The sequence below is a fragment of the Ovis aries genome, chromosome 22 (genome assembly GCF_016772045.2).
Source record: "Ovis aries strain OAR_USU_Benz2616 breed Rambouillet chromosome 22, ARS-UI_Ramb_v3.0, whole genome shotgun sequence".
NCBI lineage: Eukaryota > Metazoa > Chordata > Mammalia > Artiodactyla > Bovidae > Ovis > Ovis aries.
In genome coordinates this window covers 32,715,231-32,740,509 of record NC_056075.1, presented here as the reverse complement: position 1 = coordinate 32,740,509, position 25,279 = coordinate 32,715,231, and the positions used below count along the sequence as shown (strand labels likewise).

Here is a 25,279-nt window from a genome sequence, read left to right as displayed (position 1 = left end):
GCAGTCACCATCTGCAGTGATTTTGGAGCCCCCCCAAATTATGTCCCTCTTTTGTTCATAGGCAGTCAGATCTGGACTTCTCTCAGTTGCATTCAGATCCCTGACTAATACAGGTGACAAAGGGAGAATATGCCAGGTGGAAGTATGAAATGAAATCTAATGAAAATCTAAGGTGGGCTGTGGAGATGGGAAATAGTTCATTTTAGTAGGGACAGAAGGTATATCCAGAGGGAGTAGCAGCAACTAAGACTAGAACACATTCACTGGAAGACCCTGGGGGTAAGACTGAGGAGGACATCTGTCAGCAGGCAATGGGGAAACTCGGGAGGTTTCTAAGCAGGAAAGAAAACAGTACTAGGTTTACACTTTGGAAGATGAACTGGCCGATAACATCTAGAAGAGCATACAGGGGGATGAAGAGTCAGAGACCAACCTGGAGGCTCCCCTCCCTAAACCGTCCAGTGAGAGAGAAGGACTGAGCTTGAACGGGGCTTCCCCAAGGGCTCAGTGGCTAAAGAATCTGCCTGCAATGCAAGAGACACAGGAGACGTGGGTTCCATCCCTGTGTCGGGAAGATCCCCTGGAGAGGGAAATGGCAACCCACTCGACTGAGCAACTAGGCACACGTGTGGCAGCCGGAAGGCTTGCTCTGCGCTGGGCAGGGTTTGATTACTGTGGGCAGTTCAAGCAGCATTGCTGAGCAGAGGGGGAGGGTGGTGGTACCAGAACAGGGACATAAGGCAAGTATGAGGCTTTATTTTTATTACTCATTTTAAATTTTCTAAAACTTACTAGGGAAATCTGGGAGTGAAAACAAAAAATGAAAATTTAAAAACATTCATTTAAAATTCATCAACCTCAAGAAATTATTGACATTTTGATTTTAGTCTTTGCTCCCAGGCTTTTTTTTTTTTTTTTAAGCAACAATGATGAGCATCGTCAGTATTTCAACATTTATTTAAACTTTACTATGTACCGAACACTGTTGTATGTACTTCGCATGTATGGACTATTGTCATCGCCATTTTACATTAAGGGAACCTGAGGTACAGAGAGTGAGATTCTTGCCCAAAGTTAATAGCTAGAAAGTGGCAGAGACATTGTTACCCCAGAGCCTACCTCTTATTCACTAAACCATATGCCTCTTGATAAATACACAGAAAGGTCATTGTGAATAATTAAACAAAACTAATTGTTTTCTCCAATGAGGAGAAGGCTCCAGGTAATACAAACTCGTACATAAAAATAAAATTTAAATTTACTAATACCAAAGGTAAGGAAGATGCTAACTTATATGCAGAGTACATCATGAGAAACGGCTGGGCTGGAAGAAGCACAAGCTGGAATCGAGATTGCCGGGAGAAATATCAATGACCTCAGATATGCAGATGACACCACCCTTATGGCAGAAAGTGAAGAGGAACTAAAAAGCCTCTTAATGAAACTGAAAGAGGAGAGTGAAAAAGTTGGCTTAAAGCTCAACATGCAAACAACTAAGATCATGGCATCCGGTCCCATCATTTCATAGGAAATAGATGGGGAAACAGTGGAAACAGTGTCAGACTTTTATTTTTTTGAGCTCCAAAATCACTGCAGATGGTGATTGCAGCCATGAAATTAAAAGACATTTGCTCCTTGGAAGGAAAGTTATGACCAACCTAGATAGCATAATTCAAAAGCAGAGACATTACATTGCCAACAAAGGTCCGTCTAGTCAAGGCTATGGTTTTCCAGTGGTCATGCATGGATGTGAGAGTTGGACTGTGAAGAAAGCTGAGCACCGAAGAATTGATGCTTTTGAAGTGTGGTGTTGGAGAGTCCCATGGATTGCAAGGAGATCCAACCAGTCCATTCTAAAGGAGGTCGATCCTAGGTAATCTTTGGAAGGAATGATGCTAAAGCTGAAGCTCCAGTACTTTGGCCACCTCATGCGAAGAGTTGACTCATTGAAAAAGACTCTGATGCTGGGAGGGATTGGGGGCAGGAGGAGAAGGGGACGACAGAGGATGAGATGGCTGGATGGCATCACTGACCCGATGGACGTGAGTCTGAGTGAACTCTGGGAGTTGGTGATGGACAGGGAGGCCTGGCGTGCTGCGATTCATGGGGTCGCAAAGAGTTGGACATGACTGAGTGACTGAACTGAACTGAACTGAAGGAAGATGCTAGGCTCACCCCCACACACTTTTGTTGGTTCTGATGAATGTCACAGAGTCTAGTCTTAAAAATAAAGCTATTCTAAAGGACTCTATAAAAACAAGCTCACTAAGGACTTCACTGGTACACAGCAGATTCTGTGTCTACACAGCCCAGACTCAGTACCTTCAGTCTGTATGAGAGAGTGGGATCTAGTAAGGGTTTGTTGATTGTTGTCAAGAACCACCCAGAATGGTTGTCTGACTCTCTGTGAGGCTACTAATTCTCCATAGAAGGGTTAACCGTCCTGCACAGTAGGAAAAACAGGGTCTGGAGGCAGAGTACTTCTATTGAACTGGACAACACGGAACAAAAGTTACTTATTTCTTAAAATGGGAGTAATGCCTTACAGAGTTGTCATAAAGATGAAATAAGATAATGTATAGCAAGAGTCTAGAAGCTATCAGTGAGCACATAAGTAGTAGTGGTTTTTGTTATTAAAAGATGCAGTGTGGTGTAGGATATGGGCTCTTAAAATTCTAAGTATTCCAGACCAGTAAAGTGTGGGGTGAGAGGGGAAGGTGGGAAAACTGACATATGATTGCCAAGGATTTCTTTTTCCATTTGTTTTAACAATCAACTATTTTAAGGAAATTGTTTACTGCCACAATTATTTTACAGGAGAAATGGAATCATGACACAGAGAGCAGATAAGAGTAACTATCTGCATAATGAAAACCAGTTTGTTTTAAGTCTTCATTTCACTTCCCTGGTTGCTCAGATGGTAAAGCATCTGCCTACAATGTGGGAGACCCAGGTTCAATTCCTGGGTTAGGAAGATCTCCTAGAGAAGGAAATGGCAAGCCACTCCAGTATTCTTGTCTGGAAAATTCCATGGATGGAGGAGCCTGGTAGGCCACAGTTCAGTCGGATACGACTGAACGACTTCACTTTCATGACTAACTAGTGAAAACTGGCTCTAAGAACCTTTTGTGTAGTGCATTCAAAAGAGAGAGCTAAGTTCATATTCTTGTTCTGTATGTGACTATGGATAGTCTTCTTCACTAAGCATTGTTATTCTCATCTGTAAAATGGAGATATGATGCTTCCTTCACAGAGTTTTTAAGGATGAAATCTGATTTGTGTAAAGTATGGTTAGGGTCAGACATACGCCTAAAGCTGCTGGTACAGTTATCATTGATAGATGCTGTATTCAAATGTCTAACACAGGACCAAAATTCTATGTTTAAAGCTGCAAGAACGTTATTAAAGAGAAATATATATATATAAAGAAATCCAAAGCTGTTCTTTAGTTTGGTAAAAGCATCACCCACGTCAGCCTTGAAGGGGTCGGAGGATGAGAGCAGTGATACAAGTGTACGGTAATAAATTTACTCACACAAAAAGTGACTATGATTAAAAAAATTTTTTTGCTCTTTGTAGCATTATTCTGAGCAAGAACTTATATCTGTTAAGTCTAAAGAATCTGCAGCAATCTGAATCATTTTGTTCTGAAAGAATAAGCACTAGATTAAAAGCTGAAGAATATCTTAGTGGTTAAGATTTTGCTATACTAATTTCAGGTCAGGGCCCATGTTCATCACTAGTAAAAATAGGCCAAGAAAGAAATGAAATGACATAAAGAGAGAAAAACAAAAACCAGAAAAAGTAAAAAATATAAATGTAAGGCGTTTTTCAGTGTATAAAAATTGAGAGTAAATTCTCAAGGACAACAAGACTTAAAAACTCTTAACTGTTGAATATTCAGACATTATAATAAGAATAATTAAAATATAACAAAGTGTTTCCTGGGCAAAATGGGGTGTGGGTATGAATTTTTAAAGAAGATTAAAAACATTTAATCGTAGCATATTTCTTTAAGAATAAATTTATTTAGTAAAAAACTATACTTCTATTGCTTATAGAAACTGCATTGGTGTTTCTGATATATTTACCCTTAGGAATCATTCTGACAATACATTTAAGTTTCCCAGATGTTTTTACCTGTCATTCTACCAAAGCAACAAGACCATGTCTAAATGTAAAATGTGATAACAATGATAGGTGACAACTATTCCCCAGATGGGCTCAGAAGTAGTTCTAACAAAAATAAATATATGAAATAGTAAGGGGATTAAGTTATTCCAGTCATAAAATCAATTAAATCATATAAGTGTAATATACAGCATGGAGAATACAGTGAGTAATATAATAATTTTGTTTGGTAACACATGGTAACTATATTTGTGGTGATCATTTTGTAATGTATAAAATACTGAATCACCATGTAGTATACCTTTAATATAATAAATCAATTATATTGCAATTAAAAATGTATAATGATAGCTATCTCAACTGCATTTAATCCCATCTGCTTGGTTTAAATAGATTAGTTACAAGATACCTCTCAATACCTACATACTCAAGAAAGTTACTACAGACATGATGGAAGGATAAACAGAATTCACTTTTTCACGGAAACATTCTGACGTTGTATATATGTGCATGTAAATACTAGTGGCAAAGATTGGTAGTGTGCAAGAGAGAAAATTATTTGATATTAAGATATCATACATAAAAAGGTTCTTTACAAAATATTAGATTTGTCATTTCCTTTTATAAGCCTTTTGCCGGCATATGTGCTTAGTGGCTCAGTCGTGTTCGACTCTTTGCGACCTCATGTATATGCAGTCGATGCGCCAACATAAACTTAAAACATATCTTCCTAACTCATGTCAACAATGATCTCAAATTACAACTCTTAAACATTTCTAATGAATCCTGTAGATACTTTTAGAAATAAACATACAATTACTGATAAATTATTCACTATTCAGAGGCAAAAAGAAATAGAATCATGATGTGCTTTGTTTTCTGGCTGAAACTCTTGAAAATGTCTACTTTCGTTTTCACTGACTGCTGGTACTATTTGATCTAATAAGACCTTCCAGTCAAATATATAGGAAAAAATATATACACAAACATGCACACACATGCAAATATATGCAGAACAACATTTAAGCCTCTCAGTGTTCCTTGAAGCACTTTAAGACAACCAATTATGATAGTCTAATTTTGCAGAAGTCAATGAAAAATTCACTTTTTTTTTGACCCCCGTCACCGCATGAATGGTCATTTGTTTCATGGCCATTTTCATTATTATCTGAACACCACGTTATTTAAAGCTCTGGCTACGGAGTCAGGAAATGAACAGTTTGTCCCCAGGTAGCTCTTCATCTTATGTCAAGACAGAAGAAAAATTACTTTCCAGGAAATCAGTTATATCTGCATTCTGATATCAAGTTTTACTAATACAATTTTGAGTGGACCATTTTTTCCCCTTTGCTTTCTTTCTTTTGGTGATACAGCATAGTTACACGAAGAATATTTATTTAGGTTGAATCAGCTGCTTTTCCATTAGATATATCTCAATGTTTTCTACATACTTCAGTTTCTTTCAAAATCTGTGTTATGATTCCATGAGTCATCTGTTTATTTTTTCAAACTTACTGGCAGTATAGCTATTTAAAACATATTTTCTATTGGTTATTTATTTTCCTTGCACTCTCTTTAATACCCAGTAAGAATTAATTAAGTTATAGAATCTTCCATAGCTTCCTTGAGAATCAGTCAATTTTATGAATTCTTACATCTCTTTATATGCACATATTTTCTACTTGGCTGAAGGACTCTGAAGGCAAGGACTGAACTGGTTTCATTAGAGGAGCCCCAAGTCCTTGTATTCAGGCATGAAATATTTAGTGAAGAAGTGAATAAAGAGAAAAAAAGAAAGGAAGAAGGAAGGAAGGGAGGGTATGAGAGAGGGAGAAGATGTATTTTTTTTTAAACCTCATTTGAAGTTAATAAACGATTAAATGGTAGTTGCTGCCACTTACTCATTTTTATTTCCCTATCTACCTTTGGTCACTCTTACAGAAAATGAGGTGGGTTTATATACAAACTTTGGCATTGATTAAACACTGGTTTTACCTGTCCTCACAATAGACTAATCAATATTAGCAAAGTGACTCAAATGAGGAGCCATGATACGCTATTTCTGTTCATCTGACAAAAAACAAAGTTAAAAAAAATTAAAAACAATCAACAACCTTTCTTTTAGATAAAAAACTCCTTGGTTTGGTATTTTTGTTGTTCAGTTGCTTAGTCTGTCTGACTCTTCACAACCCCATGGACTGCAGCACACCAGACTTCCCTGTCCCTTCAGGATCTCCCAGAGTCTGCTCAGACTTTTGACCACTGAGTTGGTGGTCTGGTATCCTATAGAATGTTATATGCAGGTAAACACCTGCCCTGGACAATGACATTCATTTCTGGTATACATTTATACATAAGATGAGCACACTGTTCAATATTATAACTTTTCTTAAATCAGAAGCAACTGTTGACACACAATGTAGCTGTGGTAAGAGACTGTGACTTCTGCTTCTGAAATAAGACCTCACCAGGGCTGGGAATGAATGCCATTTGAATAGGAGGGATACAACAGAAGAGCAAAATCAGAGAAGTCCATAGAAGATTTTCTATTAGAAACATAAACTCTTGTTCCATTTCTCTAGAGACTGCTTTTCCAGGGAAATAATAAAAAACAATGAAGTGAAGAAGTTGGTAAATATTTTTGCCCTTTCCCAAGTCCAAAGTATATAAATTGTATATCAAGTGGGATAGTAATTAGAAATTAAACCAAAACTAGTATCTGCATTTAGTTCCTGAGGACTCAGTTCGTGCGTGCATGCTCAGTTGCTCAGTCATGTCTGATTCTTTGCGACCCCATGGACTGTCGCCCATCAAGCTCCTCTGTCCATGGAATTTTCCAGGCAAGAATACTGGAGCTGGTTGCCATTTCCTACTCCAGGGAATCTTCCTGAGCCATGGTCCGAACCCATGTCTCCTACGTCTCCTGCACTGGCAGGCAGGTTCTTTACTATTAAGCCAACTGGGAAGCTCCAGTTAGGTTATAGCATTGATTAAAATTATCTGGATGCCTTGGCTGATAACAGCATCCCAGTTGCGCTTAGTGAAAAACATGGTCACCAATGTGTAGGTGGACTTTAGAGATTCCTTGGCTCAGACGTAGCAAGGTGATGTCCATCTGGGGATTTTTATTTCTGTTCACATTCTAGACAGAGTCCAAAAGGACATGAGTCAGTGATTGACTGACTTTGTGTACAAAGAGAGCCCCAAGTAGATTTCAGCAGAGTAATTTTCTTCTGTGGGCTTATGAAGTATCCCTGTTAGTATGATTTTTCTAAAGAAAGCCCAGTCAAAGGTTACAGAAGTTGTTTGTGCTTCACCCTCTCTAAATGACTTGCAAATTTATTCAAACACAATATGAGGAGATGCTTTATTTGTTGAAATAACTGTCTGCAGTGTCCTGCACAAAAGGGTGAGGTACATCAAGCAGAAACGTGGATAGAAATACATTGGTTTAGAAACCCATAAATCCTGATTTGAATCTGCCAACCTGAAAGCTATGTAGAGCCCGGATAAACTATTTTTCCTAAATGCTACATCTGATTAAGCCATACCATTAAATGACAGCTGAACTTTAACATTAATATGATATTATTTAAATAACCACATGATTTTTTTTTTTTACACTAAAAATGATGAATGATTTCTGGACAGCTCAATTGACATAAAGCGGGAGGACTCTTTAATGAGATTTGACAAAATGGAGACATATGCAGAATATTCGTTACAGCTCACATCGCAGGGGCCCTCCCAGGGAAGCAATAGAGAATTTTTCCCTTGTTTTCCTTTTTTATTGTTTATAGGCATTGAAGCATTCCTTTCAATCGCCACTTCTCTGTGGATTTTGCATTTTTCTAGGTCGTTTACGTATCACCTTTAATCAGAGAACTTGGTGGTTTATGGTGAATTGAGACTGTGGATGGAGGAAAAGGAGGAGTGTGTGGAGTTGTGTCACTGTGGGTTAGAAGTGCCCCAGGAACTTAACCTTGCTCCTGATCAGACTGATAGAGAAATTACATTGACCACACTGGCCAATAGAAGACTAAGCGGACATATCTTTGGTTGATTTTTATGCAATCAATCTCTCACTCAGCAAACATACTTTTAGCAGTATGCTTGGACACAACATATTATCTATGGACATGTGATTAGAGAGAACTTATATTCAAATAGCTGCCGCTAAAGCATCAGTGATAAACAAGATCCTCTTCTTTAAATTTCCAAGTCAGCTATTCCAAGGTGATTCTCAACATTCCTCATTTACATTTTTATCCACAGTTCCAAACTGAAGATTATGCTAGAAGATACTCTTATTTGGTAGATTTTAAATGTAGTAATTTCGTGCTGAATACACCTAAATCAAAAATGACTCCAATTTTCAGACCAATGAAAACATTTCTCATCCCTTCCAAAAATATAGAATCTAGACTGTTAACCACATTCATTCATTCATTTTCACATACTCTCCCAAGTATTTTCTATCAGTCAAAGGCTAGTTACACATATAAAACATAAACATTTGTTTGCTTGCACATGAGTAAATTCAGATTATTCTGATATTCTTCAGGTTTCAAAAGTCATTTTTAAGTATACATAAAATAGCAATGTTTCCCCAAAGAGAGTTGCTTTAAAAAGAAATCTAAATAAAGCAACAGAGGGCAAAGCTAATACTAAGTATGCTCCTGAAACCAAAGGCTATCATTGCATCGACAGCAAGAAGGCTATCAAAATAGAAAATAAAATCAGTCTGTTGCTGCCATGGGGTCTTCCTCAGGCTATGAAAAAATACTTCATGTCCAACCCTAATTTTTTCCATAGCTTGAGGTAACCCCCTGAGCTCAAACCGTCTAATCCAAGTTACTAAGAGTGTGTGTGTCCCTGTCCAAACAAGAGTTAATACCAGTGATCTGTCATTTCAAAAGGGTCTTGACACAGGTACTAAGAGCAGAAGCTTGCATGTCTGGAAAATGCCCGGTCGCAACGAGATGAAAAATATACTGTAAAAAAAGGAGGAGAGAGAAAGGAAGACCCTACCTGACTCTTACCTTCGCAACATCCCTGTCAGAACCCTGGAGCTTTTCCCCAAGTTAGCATCTGTTTCCCGAAGCTAGGAGGAGAAAAGCAGCATTAACACAAAATAAAATGAAACTTAAGGCAATTAGATTATTTTTAAAGTGCACTAGCAAGCAATGGTTTTCCTTCATGATGGAAAATCCAATTCATTAAAAAAAGGTCAAATACTTTAAAATACATTTTTGATGCCTACACAATCCCAAAAAATTCTTGAATTTAGAAAATTACATGTAATAGATAATCCCAGGAGATCTAAACTGGATAGTTGAACTGGATATAAAAGCAAATGTCTCACAGGCTGACAAAGTTTAATAGATACCTGGTCATAAATCAATATCACCACCTTAAGAATGCATACAGCCCTAGAGATAAAAATGGAAACAAAATGAGCTGAGGGAAGATGAGAATCGTATGTTTGCTTTCACTCTGAAAGCCCTGCTGACCTGCTCTAAAATCTCCATCAACGATCCTCTTAGCTATGTGTACGTGTGCTTAGTCGCTCAGTCTTGTCCAGCTCTTTGTGATTCTTTGGACTGTAGCCCTAGTCAGGCTCCTCTGCCCATGGGATTTTTCAGGCAAGAATACTGGAATGGGTTGCCATTTTCTTCCTCCAGGGGATCTTACCGACCTAGGAATTAAACCTGAGTCTCCTGTGTCTTCTGCATTGCAGGAGGATTCTTTACTAGCTGAGCCATCAGGGAAGCCTCTTCTTAGCTACAGCACTAAATAAAATATCTACTTGGGGGAATTCCGGTATGGAGGCATACAGTCAGCTTAATCTTTCTGCATCACACACTACCCCGCCTCCTACCCCAGACTCTACACCCTCCTTCACCCTAGCCATTTTTTACACATGCTTGAAAGTGAAAGTGGCTCAGTGGTATCTGACTCTTTGCAACTCCAAGGACCGAAGCCTGCTAAGCTCCTCTGTCCATGGAATTCTCCAGGCAAGACTACTGGAGTGGGCTGCCAGTCCCTTCTCCAGGGGATCTTACATCAATGTAATTGCTATAGTCTATGCATCTGCCCAAGACCTTTTACATGTATTTTTGGCTTATGTTTTTTTCTTTTACTGAATTTGTGAAAAGATTATCCCATTTCTGCTTACCCTTTCACGTGCTCTCTGTATCTTTTCTCTGTCGTGACTGAGGTTTTCCAACATCTCCTGGCCAATTTGTTCTATGGACAAGAAAATCTTAGTTAGGAAAGATGACTTTGGCTGTAAATGAAAAAAAACCTTAAGAAGTACCAAAAGGATAACAGGTGCAGAATTTATTGAATGCTCAGGATTAGTTATATAAAAAACCAATGACAAGAACCTACTGTACAGCTCAGGGAACCCTACTCAGTGCTCTGTGGTGACCCAACTGGGAAGGAAATCCAAAAAAGAGAGGGGGGATACACACACACACACACACACACACACACACACACACACACACACACACACATATATGATTCACTTTGCTGTACAGTAGAAACTAACACAACATTGTTAAGCAACTCCAATAAAAATTAAACACACACACAAAATAAAGCTCAGTGAGCAGTTTCTGTAAAAACAAACAAAAAACAATGGACTACTATGACTCTGACATCCTCCTAAAAACTAGGTCTTCCATAATCCACTTGAACTGCAATTTTATTCATCGGGAAAGAAAAAAGTCTTTTTTTTTTTTCCTTTTTTCAGAAAATTGTTGTTAAGAGTCAAATGAGATAACCAAAAATCTTTTGAAATTTATAGTGTACCACACAAATGTATGTAATTGTATAGTACATGAGAATCAATCCACTCAATATACTCCGTGCTGGGTATAGATGCTGGGATGTGACCAGTAACCAAGATCAAGCCCTTTAACTCATGAACTCCTGTGCTAATAGTGATGATTTAGCAGTTAAAGGACAAAAGTTACATTAGAGTTCATATTTCACGGCACATCAAAAAAAGGACTGCATATTCCGTTCATGATAGAAAGCTCAAATAATAAGAATTGCTTAAATACAATAACCTCAACTATATTTTTGACACCTATACAAAACTGAAAATTCTTCACAGATTACTACATTTCTAGTATTTCTCCTCTCAGATTGATAATAGCTTTTTATTACTGACTCCAGACAATGTATCCTTAAGGTAAAATTGGATATATGGTCCCAGTGGAGACATCATAAAAGTGGAAGTTGACACCAAAAATGGAGAAGTAGGAAACAACTAGAGTTGCATTCTTCTTTTTTGCAAAAATGATTATAATATTCAATTTTGTCATACTATTTGGCATTACTATTACATTAAATTTCTTTAATCAACATAACAATTTCAATATACTTTTAACTTAAAAATCTCTAATATCTATGAACACCATCAATACTATAATTAGTTCAGCAAAATACTATTTATATAATATTCTCTCATTCAAGAGGAAGGCATTGGGACTTCCCTGGCAATCCAGTGGTAAAGAATCTGTACTGCCATTGCAAAGAGCGCAAGTTTGGTCCCTGGTGGGGGAACGAAGATCCTGCATTCTGTGTGGTGTGGCAAAAAAAAAAAAAAAAAAAAAAGGCGGGGGGGATTTAAGGTATATAATCTCAAACAAATATGAAATAATTTATTACTGTTGAGTCTCATCACCAGGATAATGTTTCCAGCAAAAATGCATGGAAGGAATAAAGCAATGTGAGGATAAAATGAAAAATGGAGTATAGGAAAGGTTTGGGGGTTTATTCCTGCCCTTAAAGCATATCCTGTGTGGCACTGGAGAAGGCAGCACTGGAATGCAGGTGACAGATCCATGTTTCTATCAGGTTCATTGCAGGAAAAACTCTTCTGAATGGATCTGCAGTCTGCTACTGAAGGAATCAATGGAACAAGAGGTGAAGAACTCCGGTCTTTTGAGATGTTCAAGTCATTCCCTCAGTCTCTTTGCCTCCTGGGAAATATGTCAGTATCCAAAGTACTAACCCCATCTGACAAAAGATGAGATATTGGCAAAAGTGCATATGTTCTGGTCTTAACAGGCAAATACCATGCATTTGTTAGAAACAGAATTCTTTAATTTCTTACTTGCTAAACCAGTCAATCCTAAAGGAAATCAACCATGAATATTCATTTGGAAGGACTGATGTTGAAGATGAATCTCCAGTACTCTGGCAATACAAAGGAAAAGGCCCTGATGTTGGGAAAGATTGAAGGCAAGAGAAGGAGGTGGCAGAGAATAAGATGGTTAGATGGCATCACTGACTCAGTGGACATGAATCTGAGCAAACTCCAGGAGATAGTGAAGGACAGGGGAGTCTGGTGTGCTGCAGTTCGTGGGGTGGCAAAGAGTCAGACACGACTCGGCATCTGAACAGCAACAACCTTCCATTTGAATGACCCACTAAAGAAAATTCTAGGCCAAATATATTAGAAATGCTGATACTTATACAATGAAAAATAAAGCTCAAGCAAAGTAAGTTATGCATACTTATCTGTTCTCCTACCTCAATCAAAACAATAAATTAAGAGGGAGTTATTTTAAAAATAGACTCAGCTTGCACAAAATAGACATTGAGGGATTACTTCACTAAAAAAAATAACATTGTTAGATTTACTTTTCTTGAATAACAAAAAAAAAGCACTCACATAAAATATCAATAAGAAATACAAGAAAGACTATAAATCAATGCAGATGTGACATACTGAGTCTAGAGCTTTCAGTTCCTTAAACTTTTTCAGTACAGTACCTTTAGAATGGGAACTGCCATACTGCCATTATTGAAATAATTTGAGAAATCATAAATTTTGTAAGTACTGTCCTTATTGACTGTGAGGATGTTCTGGAGATTAAGAAACAATGGGAAGGATAAAAGAAAATAAAAACTGATGCTATCAATACATGCTGGAATTCTGCATGTCAGTATGAACATGATGAATGAATTCCTGGAGAGAAAAGTTTCTTCCTGTACTTCTTCTGTCCTTTTCACAAGGGGGTTGGGAATCATTGTGGGAGTATAGCATTCAAACTTATAAAGTGAGCTTTTGTTTTCAAAATTACCCGGAATGAATCATCATATCCTTGATCTATGGCCTTTTTTACTGGGTCACAAACTACAAAATAGGCTTTGGCTAACATTTCCTCTCTGTTTCAATACATTTTACAGGGGATGGGGGGTCATAGGTATTCAACATTCTGTTGCCCCATAAAGGAACGGAGAAGAACCAGAGAACTATAAATCTGGCAAAATATTTCCTGAAGGACTGGACTGGCATCACAAAAGGCAAGACTTATTTTGAGGAGCTTGTACCACTGAATCACTTCCCTTCATTCATAAAATAATAATGTCACCTGAACAACCATGACATGTGAATGAACTTAATTTTTTAAATGTATTGAATTTGTATTTTGGAGATGAAATATTTTCAGTCAAAAGGCAGGACTGACGGAAGTTCACATCACGTTATAATATAAACGTGGAATATATATAATTACATTATTCAATATAATTTACCTAAAATGTTCTATTTGATAAATACAAAATATTAAAAAAAGATGTTAGCCATTATGCTATAAAGTATATAAAGCAGAAAATAATCATTCCTTTGTATACTTAGTTATAACTTTCTTTTTACAAACTTTATTAAGGATATGGTTTCCAACAAAGCTTCCCTCATAGCTCAGTTGGTAAAGAATCCGCCTGCAATGCAGGAGACCCCAGTTCGACCCCTGGGTCGGGAAGATCCCCTGGAGAAGGAATAGGCTACCCACTCCAGTATTCTAGGGCTTTCCTTGTGGCTTGGCTGGTAAAGAATCAGCCTGCAATGCAGGAGACCTGGGTTTGAGCCCTGGGTTGGGAAGATCTCCTGGAGAAGGGAAAGGCTGCCCACTCCAGTAATCTGGCCTGGAGAATTCCATGGACCATATAGGCCATGGGGTCGCAAAGAGTCGGACATGACTGAGCAACTTTCACTTTTCCTTTCACTTTCCAACCAGGTCTTTAAAATTTGAAGACAGCCAGTTAAGACTTCTTGGAAGAACTCAGAAGGTAAGATGATTTTCTGGTACTCAAAAACTTCATTAGTAATTTTAGCAACAGGTAAAAGGCATTCACAACTATCCAGCTGTTCTTTGTATACGGAGACTTCTGTGGAGTGTGGAGTGAATAGAAAGACTTAAAAGAGTTATATGAAAAAAAAAAAGTTTTTTTTTAACGTGGACCATTTTAAAGTCTTTATTGAGTTTGTTACAACACTGCTTCTGTTTTATGTTTGGTTTCTTGGCCATGAGGCATGTGGGATATTAGCTCTGTGACCAGGGATTGAACCGGCACCCTCTGCACTGGAAGGCGAAGTCTTAACCACTGGACCACCAAAGAAGTCCCTAAAAGAGCTATTTATGAAGCACGTGCTTTCATGTATATCGCAGAATGCCAACCTGACAGACGCAAAACACAAAGTAATATTTTCCTAACAATCTGGAGTACTGAATTTTGGCCATGGCTCAAGAAATTCTAGCTACTGAGTTTAATAAAAGCAAAAACGTATTGCTTTGGGAGAGCTGACATATAGCTTTCTTGGGAGGGAGCTGCTCACAGAGTGATTGGATGAACCATCCTTTGGCATTTAGCATATCTGCCTGGACACTGACTCTGGCATCATGCCAGAGGGTTATCCTCAGTATCCTCAGTATCGATGTTACTCAGACATGAAGAGTTTCTTGAATTCTTGATCCCTGTATAGGTGGTGGGGATGTGGAAAAGGCAGGTCTTTTATCATCTTTCATTATTTCACAATTCAAGGCATATAAAGAACTGCTTCCAATTCAGATGTAGAAAGATAACAAATATTCACGCTCAGCGAAATAAGAAAAATCCACACAAAATAATTATCATTCTTTCTGGGTGATATCTGGTATATATGAAGAAGTTGTGATGAATTCTAGAGAGAAAGAAGCATCTCATTTGTGAGCAAAGGGTTGTGGCAACGTTCACACCTACAGTGAGTACCTGGTCTGAGTTCAGGCCTCCCGCTGGGAGGCTTTTCAGGAATAAAGGGAAATCAGTCAAACGTCCTGTGAAAAATGTAGGCTTACAGAACAAAATGGGATCTGGAAGAGTTCTAAACACAAAAGCAAATTGCTTGGTTCGGTAATTCTCGCCCAATCTCCAAATCTTGCCATGAAAGAAGCACTGGAGAAGGGGCTGGTTGGGAAAGCGAAACCTCATATTCCCACATATTCTTGTGGTGCTTGCCCTCTGAGAGTCGAGTCCAAACACGCTGGAAAGCATTAAGAAGAAGGAGGATTGAGTTTTCATCAGAAACAAAACGAGAGGACAGTGGAAAAATATCCCAAAGTGCTAGGGGGATACAAAGTCATCCTGGTACTCCATATCTAATAAAAAATATCTTAAACATAAAAGTAAAATAATGATAGTTTTACATATTGAAAAATGAGAATATTATTGAGCAAAATTTAGTTACAAGAAATGTCAAGGAAATTCTTCAGGCTGAAGGGAGATGATATTAGATGGAAATTTGCATCCACAAAATTTAGAAACATGTAAAGCAAAATAATAACAACGTATATAGGAAGCAAAATATAAGAAAACCATAGCACAAAAGATAGAGAGGAAGTAAATAGAAGTATATGGTTGACAGTCTTTTAAATTTTATGAGAAGTAGTAGAATATTTATTCAAGGTAGACTGTGATAAGTCAGGGATGAAAACTGTAATTCTAGAGCTTCTCTGTCCAATATGGTACTTGCTGGCCACATACGGGTTTTAAAATTACATAAAATTACATAAAATTTAAAATTCAGTTTGTTGGTAGAACCAGTCACATTTCAATGGCTCACTAACCACAAGTGGCTAATGTCACTATATTACAGAATACAGAAATAACATCTTGGAAGGATCTGTAAATTCCCCTGTCTTTAAGATCCACTCAAAAGAAATACAGACACACTTACTTGTAGTTTCATTTAGGTAAAACACTTCCCTTCTCTAGGCCTCAGTTTCCTTAAATGTCAAATGACAGTCTTGGAATAGATAATCTTTAGTGCCCCTTCTAGCTTTAAAATATTAGGACTCAATGACTATAAAATCTTAATGCCTCTTTTTCTCTGTGGAGCATTTCAGCAAACTAGAGCATAAGGGACAACTCAGACCCACAAAAGTATTCCACCCTCCTCCCCCCAAGACAATGTTGAAAAATAACAAATAATTCAAATTGAAATGATTTTCAGTGGTATCATATATTCAGAATGCCCAAGTCTACCACTGCACTGGTTCATGCAGTAGCCTACTTGGCCTCTGAGGACACCTGCATTTACTGTAGTATAAAATATTTACAAGCACTTTGATGATGATATTATTACAGAAATACTTAAATATTTATATAACCTGAAAGTAAACTTATGCATTCTTAGTAGCGAACACAGCAAAAGAATGTACAGGGCCCCAGGTTTCTTTCCTTCTTTTCTTTCTTTCTTTATTTCAGCAATGATGACTTAACATTATCTACTTGGCAGATAAGTATGTATTCTATTTTGTTTTACGATGATCAAATCTATCATTAAGCAATTTAAAAAATCATCAGCACTACTTTCATCAAAGTCATAGCAGAACCTCCCCTTAGTTACCTGGTTTGCTGCAGATAATTAGCAAATGCTATTCCCAGAGCCCTCAGACATCAGTCAATGAAGCTGTGTCTCCAATAATGATGCTCTGGAATGAGCAGGTACTATGTAAATTGAGGTTGTTAAACAAAAGGAACCATGTTAATTACAGCTCCACTCAGAAACGAGAATGAATCTGTTCTATTCTATGAAATAAGACCAGAGCAGCAGGAAGGACACCCCATTTTCACAATTCAATAAAGAATGTTAAAGCCAGGAGATGAAGCAGCAGAAAATCTCAATGGGCAAAACCGTCAAAACACATTCCAAAGGCTCACTTGTGGAATTTACCAAACATGTATTTACTTAACAGACAAGGGAGCCGGGGTCAGCAGTGTCCAGATCTCTGGGGTGAATGAATGGATCATTCTTAAAAAAAACAAAAAGGGCTGTAAACTATTGACAAGTGACTAGAAAGTAATTAGAAAGCCTTTCTGAAATCATTATGGGTAGAGTTAATCACTCTCTGTATTCGTCTGTGAGCTATACACATTTCTATCCCTGAATGTATAACATTCTATTGATAATTATCTGCTTATTCAAAAGTCACTATTGGGAGAACCGCGGGATCTACGTGGCTGGCAAACAGGTTTTGCTTTTCTGAAACACTGTTTTAAGCATTTCTGAACTGGTCTGCAACAAAAACAACAACAAAACTTTTTTAACCAAGTATATTTCATATAAAAAATTGGACCTCAAGCTTTTTTTTTGAAATTTGGAATATAGAGCAATACCGAGTCAAATCAAATGATAAGCACAGGCTCATCGTAAGAGCCAGGTCATATGGAGGCTGCCACCTACCTTCCTGACCCTTTCCCCTCATTTATCTTTATCCCCTCATTTATTCCTGCTTTGCTGCTACAGGATCTGCCAGTGATTCCTTACTTGTATGTTCTTCCTTCCTGTGAGACTGTAAACTTCTTTTAGCATTAGTTGCTCAGTTGTGTCCGGCTCTTTGTGATCCCCTGGACTGTGGCTTACCAGGCTCCTCTATCCATGGAATTCTCCAGGCAAGAATACTGGAGTGGGTTGCCATGCCCTTCTCCAGGGTATCTTCCCAACCCAGGTATTGAACCTGGGTCTCCCACATTGCAGGCGCATTCTTTACTGTCTAAACCACCAGGAAGCCCAAACTTCTTTCAAGAGGAGGTCATTTCTTATACCTCTCAGTGTAGGCAGCATTTTAAGAGGCAATGGATTACATATGCAGGTGCTCAGAAAATGTGTGTCCATAGGAGCCACTGAGCTTGAAAACACAGTTGTCTTCTGTAAATTTATCACAACAGAAGTCCAGAGTTTTAGAAGAAATCGAGCCTTGGGAGTAATTAATTGCACAGATGAGCAAACAAGGGCGAGGAGTTCGAGGGTGGAGATCATCCAGGTCACGCTGCTAATGACTGACAGAGCTGCAACCGTGAACCAACTTTCCGAACTCCTATGTCAGTGATCTTTGCAGTCAAAAAATTTTAATTAAATGAAAGTGTCTTCAAAATGCATTACAATGTGGGTGATAAAGCACTTTAATACTTTAATACACATTTAAAATGTCAGTGCCCGAAAAAGGCCTTTGTAATTATTTGGGCAAGAGTGGGACAAGAGACAGTCTCCACATTTCCTGGACATTCTTCCCATATAGCAATCCCAGCTGTTACAGAGGAATATGCTGTCATCTCATGGTCTTGACTGGAATGGCTTTCTGTTGTTCACAAATTATGCAAAGAGTCAAAAACGTCCTGGAAGTGTTCTTTTTGTCAAACCTTTGACTTCAGTCTATTTTTGTTCTCAAAAAACAAGAGGCCAATTCTCTTGTAGAATGGTAAAATGCCCATCTTACTGACCCCTTTCCCCACTTGCCACAATGGCAAGGAAAGTTGTTATGCTTAACAAATGAATCAGGTGAGGCGGGAAATTTAATATATTTGAATTGATAGTTAATGCTGTGAAAAGCAAGTGATGAGGAGCTGACATTCCATCCTACCCCCCACTCTGTCTCTCTCACATGCACACAAATGCATGCATGTGGTAAAACCTATTTTCTTGGCTTGAGACCCATGCACAGAGATTAATAGGATAACACTTTAAAAATTGACGTGTTTTGGAATGGAAACGGGGACAGCTAAAATCATAAAAATGCAACTGTCATAAATACAAGCTAATACTAGAATAGTAGGATTATTTTCCTTGACATCCCTTTTCTTGACATTGTCTTTTTTCTTAGTCTTAACTCTCTTCTTGGTTTGAACTGAAGCTGGAAGGGAAAGAAGGCCTGAAGGACAGAATCATTTCTCTCCTTCTGATGTGGCCATGTGGCAAAAGTGCATGTCCAGACATAAATACACGACAAATAAGACTCGCATTGCTTGTAATCTTCAGGTTTAAGTACTAAAAATTACCGAAATCACACCAAGTTGAAAATATGCACTGGCTTCTTTCGCTCAACTTAATGTTTTCAGAGTTCACTCATGTTGTGGCAGCTGTAGTTCCTTTGTTGCTGTTCAGTTGCTCAGTCGTATCTGACTCTTTGCGACCCCATGGACTGCAGCACGCCAGGCCTCCCTGTCCTTCACTATCTCCCAGAGTTTGCTCAAACTCATGTCCACTGAGTCAATGATGCCATCCAACCATCTCATGCTCTGTCATCCCCTTCTCCTCCTGCCCTCGATCTTTCCCAGCATCAGGGTCTTTTCCAATGAGTCGGCTCTTCACATCAGGTGGTCAAAGTACTGGAGATTTATGGAGTAGAGTTCCTTCATGAAGTATTAAAAATATCTTTTAAATTTAATGTTCCATTATATGGACACACTACATTTTGTTTATCCACTCATGCACTGATGGATATTTTGGTTTCTACTCCTTGGCTATTGTGATTAGTGCTTCTATGAACAACCATGTAAAAATACTTATTTAAATATCAGTTCTTTTGGGTATGTGCCTAGGAGTGGAATTACTGGATCATATGGTAATTCTGTGTTTAACCTTTTGAGGAACTGCAAAACTCATTTTTCACAGTGGTTATCCACTTTACACTCCTACCAGCAATGCAGGAAGATTCTCATTTCTCCTTAGCCACCTTGTTATTTTCCATTTAAAAAATTTATAGCCATCCTAGTAGCTGTGAAGTAATATCTAACTGTGGTTTTGATTTGCATTTCCCTAATGACTGTGTGGATCACAATAAACTGTGGAAAATTCTGAATGAGATGGGAATACCAGACCACCTCACCTGCCTCTTGAGAAACCTATATGCAGGTCAGGAAGCAACAGTTAGAACTGGACATGGAACAACTGATTGGTTCCAAATAGGAAAAGGAGTACGTCAAGGCTGTATATTGTCACCCTGCTTATTTAACTTCTATGCAGAGTACATCATGAGAAACGCTAGGCTGGAAGAAGCACAAGCTGGAATCAAGATTGCCGGGAGAAATATCAATAACCTCAGATATGCAGATGACATCACCCTTATGGCAGAAAGTGAAGAGGAACTAAAAAGCCTCTTGATGAAAGTGAAAGAAGAGCGTGAAAAAGTTGGCTTAAATCTCAACATTCAGAAAACGAAGATTATGGCATCTGGTCCCATCACTTCATGGGAAAGAGATGGGGAAACAGTGGAAACAGTGTTAGACTTTATTTTTCTGGGCTCCAAAATCACTGCAGATGGTGACTGCAGCCATGAAATTAAAAGATGTTTACTCCTTGGAAGAAAAGTTATGACCAATCTAGAGAGCATATTCAAAAGCAGAGACATTACTTTGCTGACTAAGGTCCGTCTAGTCAAGGCTATGGTTTTTCCTGTGGTCATGTATGGATGGGAGAGTTGGACTGTGAAGAAGGCTGAGCGCCAAAGAATTGATGCTTTTAAACTGTGGTGTTGGAGAAGACTCTTGAGAGTCCCTTGGACTGCAAGGAGATCCAACCAGTCCACTCTGAAGGAGATCAGCCCTGGGATTTCTTTGGAAGGAATGATGCTAAAGCTGAAACTCCAGTACTCTGGCCACCTCATTGGAAAAGGCTCTGATGCTGGGAGGGATTGTGGGCAGGAGGAGAAGGGGACGACAGAGGATGAGATGGCTGGATGGCATCACTGACTTGATGGACGTGGATCTGAGTGAACTCTGGGAGCTGGTGATGGACAGGGAGGCCTGGCGTGCTGTGATTCATGGAGTCGCAGAGTCGGACACGGCTGAGCGACTGAACTGAGCTGAACTGAACGTCTAATGATGCTGTGCATCTTTCATGTGTCTGTGGCTCATTTGTATATCTTTTCAGATAAATGTCTATTTAAGTTTCTTATCCTTTTTAAAATTGATTTGTCTTTTTGTTGTTGAGTTGTGAGAGTTCTTTATATATTCTGGATGCTAGACCCTTATCAGGTATGTACTGTATAAATATATTCTTTCATTTTGTGGGTTGTCTTCTCAGTCTCTTGATAGTGTATTTTGACGTACAAAAGTTTTCAATGTTAGTAAGTCCAATATATCTATCTTTTCTTTTGTTGTGTTTTTAAGTGTCATATTTAAAATTCCATCACCAAATCCAGACCATGAAGATTTATCCTTATACTTTCTTCTAAGAGTTTTATAGTTTTAATTCTTACACATAGGTCTTTTTTTTTTTTTTTTTTGGCTGTACCCTACAGCTTGCAGGATCTTAGTTTCCTAACTAGGGATGGAATCTGTGGTCCCTGTCGGGGAAGTGTGGACTTCTAATCACTGGACCACCAGGGAATTTCATATATAGGCCTTTGGCCCATTTTGATTTAATTTTTCTTTATGGTGTAAGGAAGGAATATTTTTGTATCACATAAAACATTTAGAATTCCTCTGGAAGAGGTTATCATCTTATACATCTTATACATGTTAACAACAACAACAACAATCTAATTTATACTCTTACTCAAGAGCTTGACCAATGTTTTCACTGATTTATAAATTAAAATATTATGTTTTCTGCAGTATTTTTTCATATCTTGACCCTTCTGAGCACACTGAAAGCAGACAGGTAGGTTTAAGTAGGAGAATGAAGCATGGATATAGTGAATAAATGCAAAACGGAAAGTTACTGAGTCACTGAGTCTGAAGAAACACAGGACAATGAGTATGAGCAGGGAACACTGAATATTAATGCTGCTGAATTTGAGCATTAAGAAACACAAAACTTTGACTTAAAGGATGATCATCATTCAAGAAATATCAGGCAGCAAAGCATGTTGAAAATTTAGAGGGGAAGATTGAGAAAGTGAAAAGAGAATCCTTAAAGGTGGCTTAGATATTAAAGACATGATAAAAACAAGCTAGTGAATATAACAGAAAAGACAGACTCACAGATGAAAACTAGTGATTATCAGTGGGGAGAGGGAAGGGCCAGGGACAAGATAGAGTAGGGGATTAAGTGGTACAAAATAGGTAAGTTACAAGGATATACTGTACAACACAGGGAATATAGTGAATATTTTGTAATAATTATAAATGGAACATAACCTTTAAAAACTATGACTCATGATGTTTTACAACTAAAACTCAAATGATTTTGTACATCAACCATATCCCAATATTTTTTTTTAAAAAAGAAATAGTTTAGAAATAAAAATTCAGTGTGATAGAGTAAGTCCGTGTCTTTAATTTTTCAACAAAATGTCACTCTTGCTATTCATATATCTAGTCTGAGAGCAAAGTCAACAAATATACGCGATACTGGCTGCCACTCTTAATCCCAAACACCTGGCAGATGTCATCAATCTATCACATTGCCCTGAACATGCCTTGCAAGTAACCCTCTCCTTGCAATGCTCCAGGCAATTGCTGCAATTGATCAGGCTTGGCACAAGTGAGAAGACCTATCTGCTATCCGGGATCCACAGCAATGGGGTCTTTTTTCAGCTGACAACACAAAACATCCACTTTTCAGCTTTCAGCCAGTGCTATCATTCTTGGGTTTTCTGCCAACTCTTTCCTTCTAAAGTCCAAGGGAAATGACTGAAATGTGAGGGAGACGGGCAATGGCCAAGACTCTCATCAGGGGGTGTGCTTCTTCGGTTCTGGGCTAGACACATTCATGGCACTTTTAGCAAACGGGGCTGTAGAGACCTCATTCTAGGCTGACTAAACTAGAATTTCTGGGAGCGAGGTCTAGACATGTATGTTCTTAAAATTTTCTAGAAGTCACACTAGAAACTTTTTGGAAGTCATAAATAATTTTCTAGTTGGTCTCTTTGTTAAGACCTGGCTTTCATTCTTCAGCACTCTTGAGTACCATATGTCTGGCTCAGATACAGAACTTTACGCCTTTAACAGTGGGACTTTGGTACTCATAAGATTTCTTTAAGAAATTATAATATAAAGAATATTTCTACACTGCTTCAGTCAAGCTAATTTTAAGAACAGGACTGATCACATTCCTTTGTTTTATTTAAAGACCACCACACACTTCCTCCTCTTCCTGACTAAAAAAAAAATTTTGTGACAGTTCAGGAAATAATTCATTTTGTACTATTGAACAATGCAAGCTATGTAATTCAATGTGTTTTCTTTTTTGGCCTGAATCCTAGGAAGCTCTGGGTGAGTTTAATCCTTAGTTATTACAGCACTGCTTTAGGATTTCTTTACACATCAACCCCCACCTCCACCCCCACCCAATTCTTCCTTCTACTTCCTGGTTTCTGGCTCTGTCCTGGGTTAGGTTTTTTACTCTTGATACACTTACCTGACCTTTTATTGTAAAGTACTTCTTTTTGTGGAAGTAGATGGGACATAGATCAATCACTGTTGTTTTGTCACTAAGCTGTGTCCGACTCTTTTGCAACCCCAGGGACTGTGGCCTCCCAGACTTCTCTGTCCATGTGATTTTCCAGGGAAGACTGCTGGAATGGGTTGCCATTTCGTTCTCCAGTGGATCTTCCCGACCCAGGGATCAAACCCATGTATCCTGCTTGGCAGATGGATTTTTTACCATTGAGCCACCTGGGAAGCCCAGATCAATCGATTTGTTGTTCAGTCGTTCAGTTGTGTCTGACTTTTTGCAACCCCATGGACTGCAGCAGGCTAGGCTCCCTGTCCTTCACTATCTCCCAGAGTTTGCTCAAACTCATGTCCATTGAGTCAGTGATGCCATCCAACCATTTCATCCTCTGTCGTCCCCTTCTCCTCCTACCCTCAACCTTTTCTAGCATCAGTATCTTTTTCAATAAGTCGGCTCTTCACATCAAGTAGCTAAAGCGTTCGAGTTTCAACTTCAGCATCAGTCCTTCCAATGAATATTCAGGGTTGATTTCCTTTAGGATTGACTGGTCTAATCTCCTTGTTGTCCAAGGGACTCTCAAGAGTCTTCTTCAGCACCACAGTTCGAAAACATCAATTCTTTGGTGCTCAGCTTTGTTTACTGTCCAACTCTCACATCCATACATCCAAACATGACTACTGGAAAAACTATAGATTTCACTATATGGATCTTTGTCAGCAAAGTTCTTCTCTGCTTTTTAATATGCTATCTAGGTTGGCCACAGCTTTTCTTCCAAAGAGCAAGCATCTTTAATTTCATGGCTGCTGTCATCATCCACAGTGATTTTGGATCAATCAATAAACAAAAATAATTCAGATTGTTAAATACAGATTCCTGGGCCCCACAACCAGAGTTTCTAATTCAGCAGGTCCGGGCTGGGGCCCAAGAAGTTGCATTTCCAACAAGTTCCTGAATGATGCTGATGTTGCTGGTTCCTGAGGACTATGCTTTGAGAACCACTATTCTAGAGTAGGAAGGGGCAAACTAGGGCCCTGGAGCCAATACAGCCAGCCTGTGGCTTGTTTCTGTAGATAGAGTTTAACTGAAACATACACAAACACACACAAATTGTACACACCAGAGTAATCTACAGAGAACTCTGAAAGCTAAGGGGGAGAATTTATACTGTATCATGAAGCAGACAAAAAGATGGAGACAGTTTATTCCCGAATAAAGCAGAGGGCTCTGCATTTTAGACACTGACATTTTGAGAGGTAGAAATTAATGAAACCCAAACAAGGGAGTTAGTGAACAGGTGGAGAAAAGCATAACAAAAAAGGATGAATAGTTTCATTGTATATTCTAGCAGAGTTTTAAGGTGATGTGACCTCAATGGCACCCCACTCCAGTACTTTTGCCTGGAGAATCCCACGGACGGAGGAGCCTGGTGGGCTGCAGTCCATGGGGTCGCTAAGAGGCAGACACGACTGAGCAACTTCACTTTCACTTTTCACTTTCATGCATTGGAGAAGGAAATGGCAACCCACTCCACTATTCTTGCCTGGAGAATCCCAGGGACGGGGGAGCCTGGTGGGCTGCCATCTATGGGGTGGCACAGAGTAGGACACGACTGAAGTGACAGCAGCAGCAGCAGCAGCAGTCACCTTAGTATTTTTTTTTAACTTGAGATGTATAGGTGACAAAAGATCC

At 38.6% G+C, this 25,279-nt stretch overlaps 1 protein-coding gene across 13 annotated transcripts in view; it reads right to left on the bottom strand.

The window, feature by feature from the left end:
- The window catches only part of VTI1A (vesicle transport through interaction with t-SNAREs 1A), a 385,337-nt gene that overhangs the window by 152,461 nt on the left and 207,597 nt on the right, over positions 1-25,279 (bottom strand). For 12 of the 13 annotated variants that reach the window (XM_012102936.4, XM_004020201.5, XM_060404484.1 and 9 more), the window contains 2 exons: positions 10,310-10,380; positions 9,174-9,235 (listed from right to left, as the gene is read on the bottom strand). In XM_012102936.4, the coding sequence (XP_011958326.1) occupies positions 9,174-9,235; positions 10,310-10,380 (133 nt within the window). Of the gene's footprint in view, positions 1-9,162; positions 9,236-10,309; positions 10,381-25,279 lie in introns of all 13 variants that reach the window. The other variant, XM_012102941.5, reaches the window with a different exon arrangement.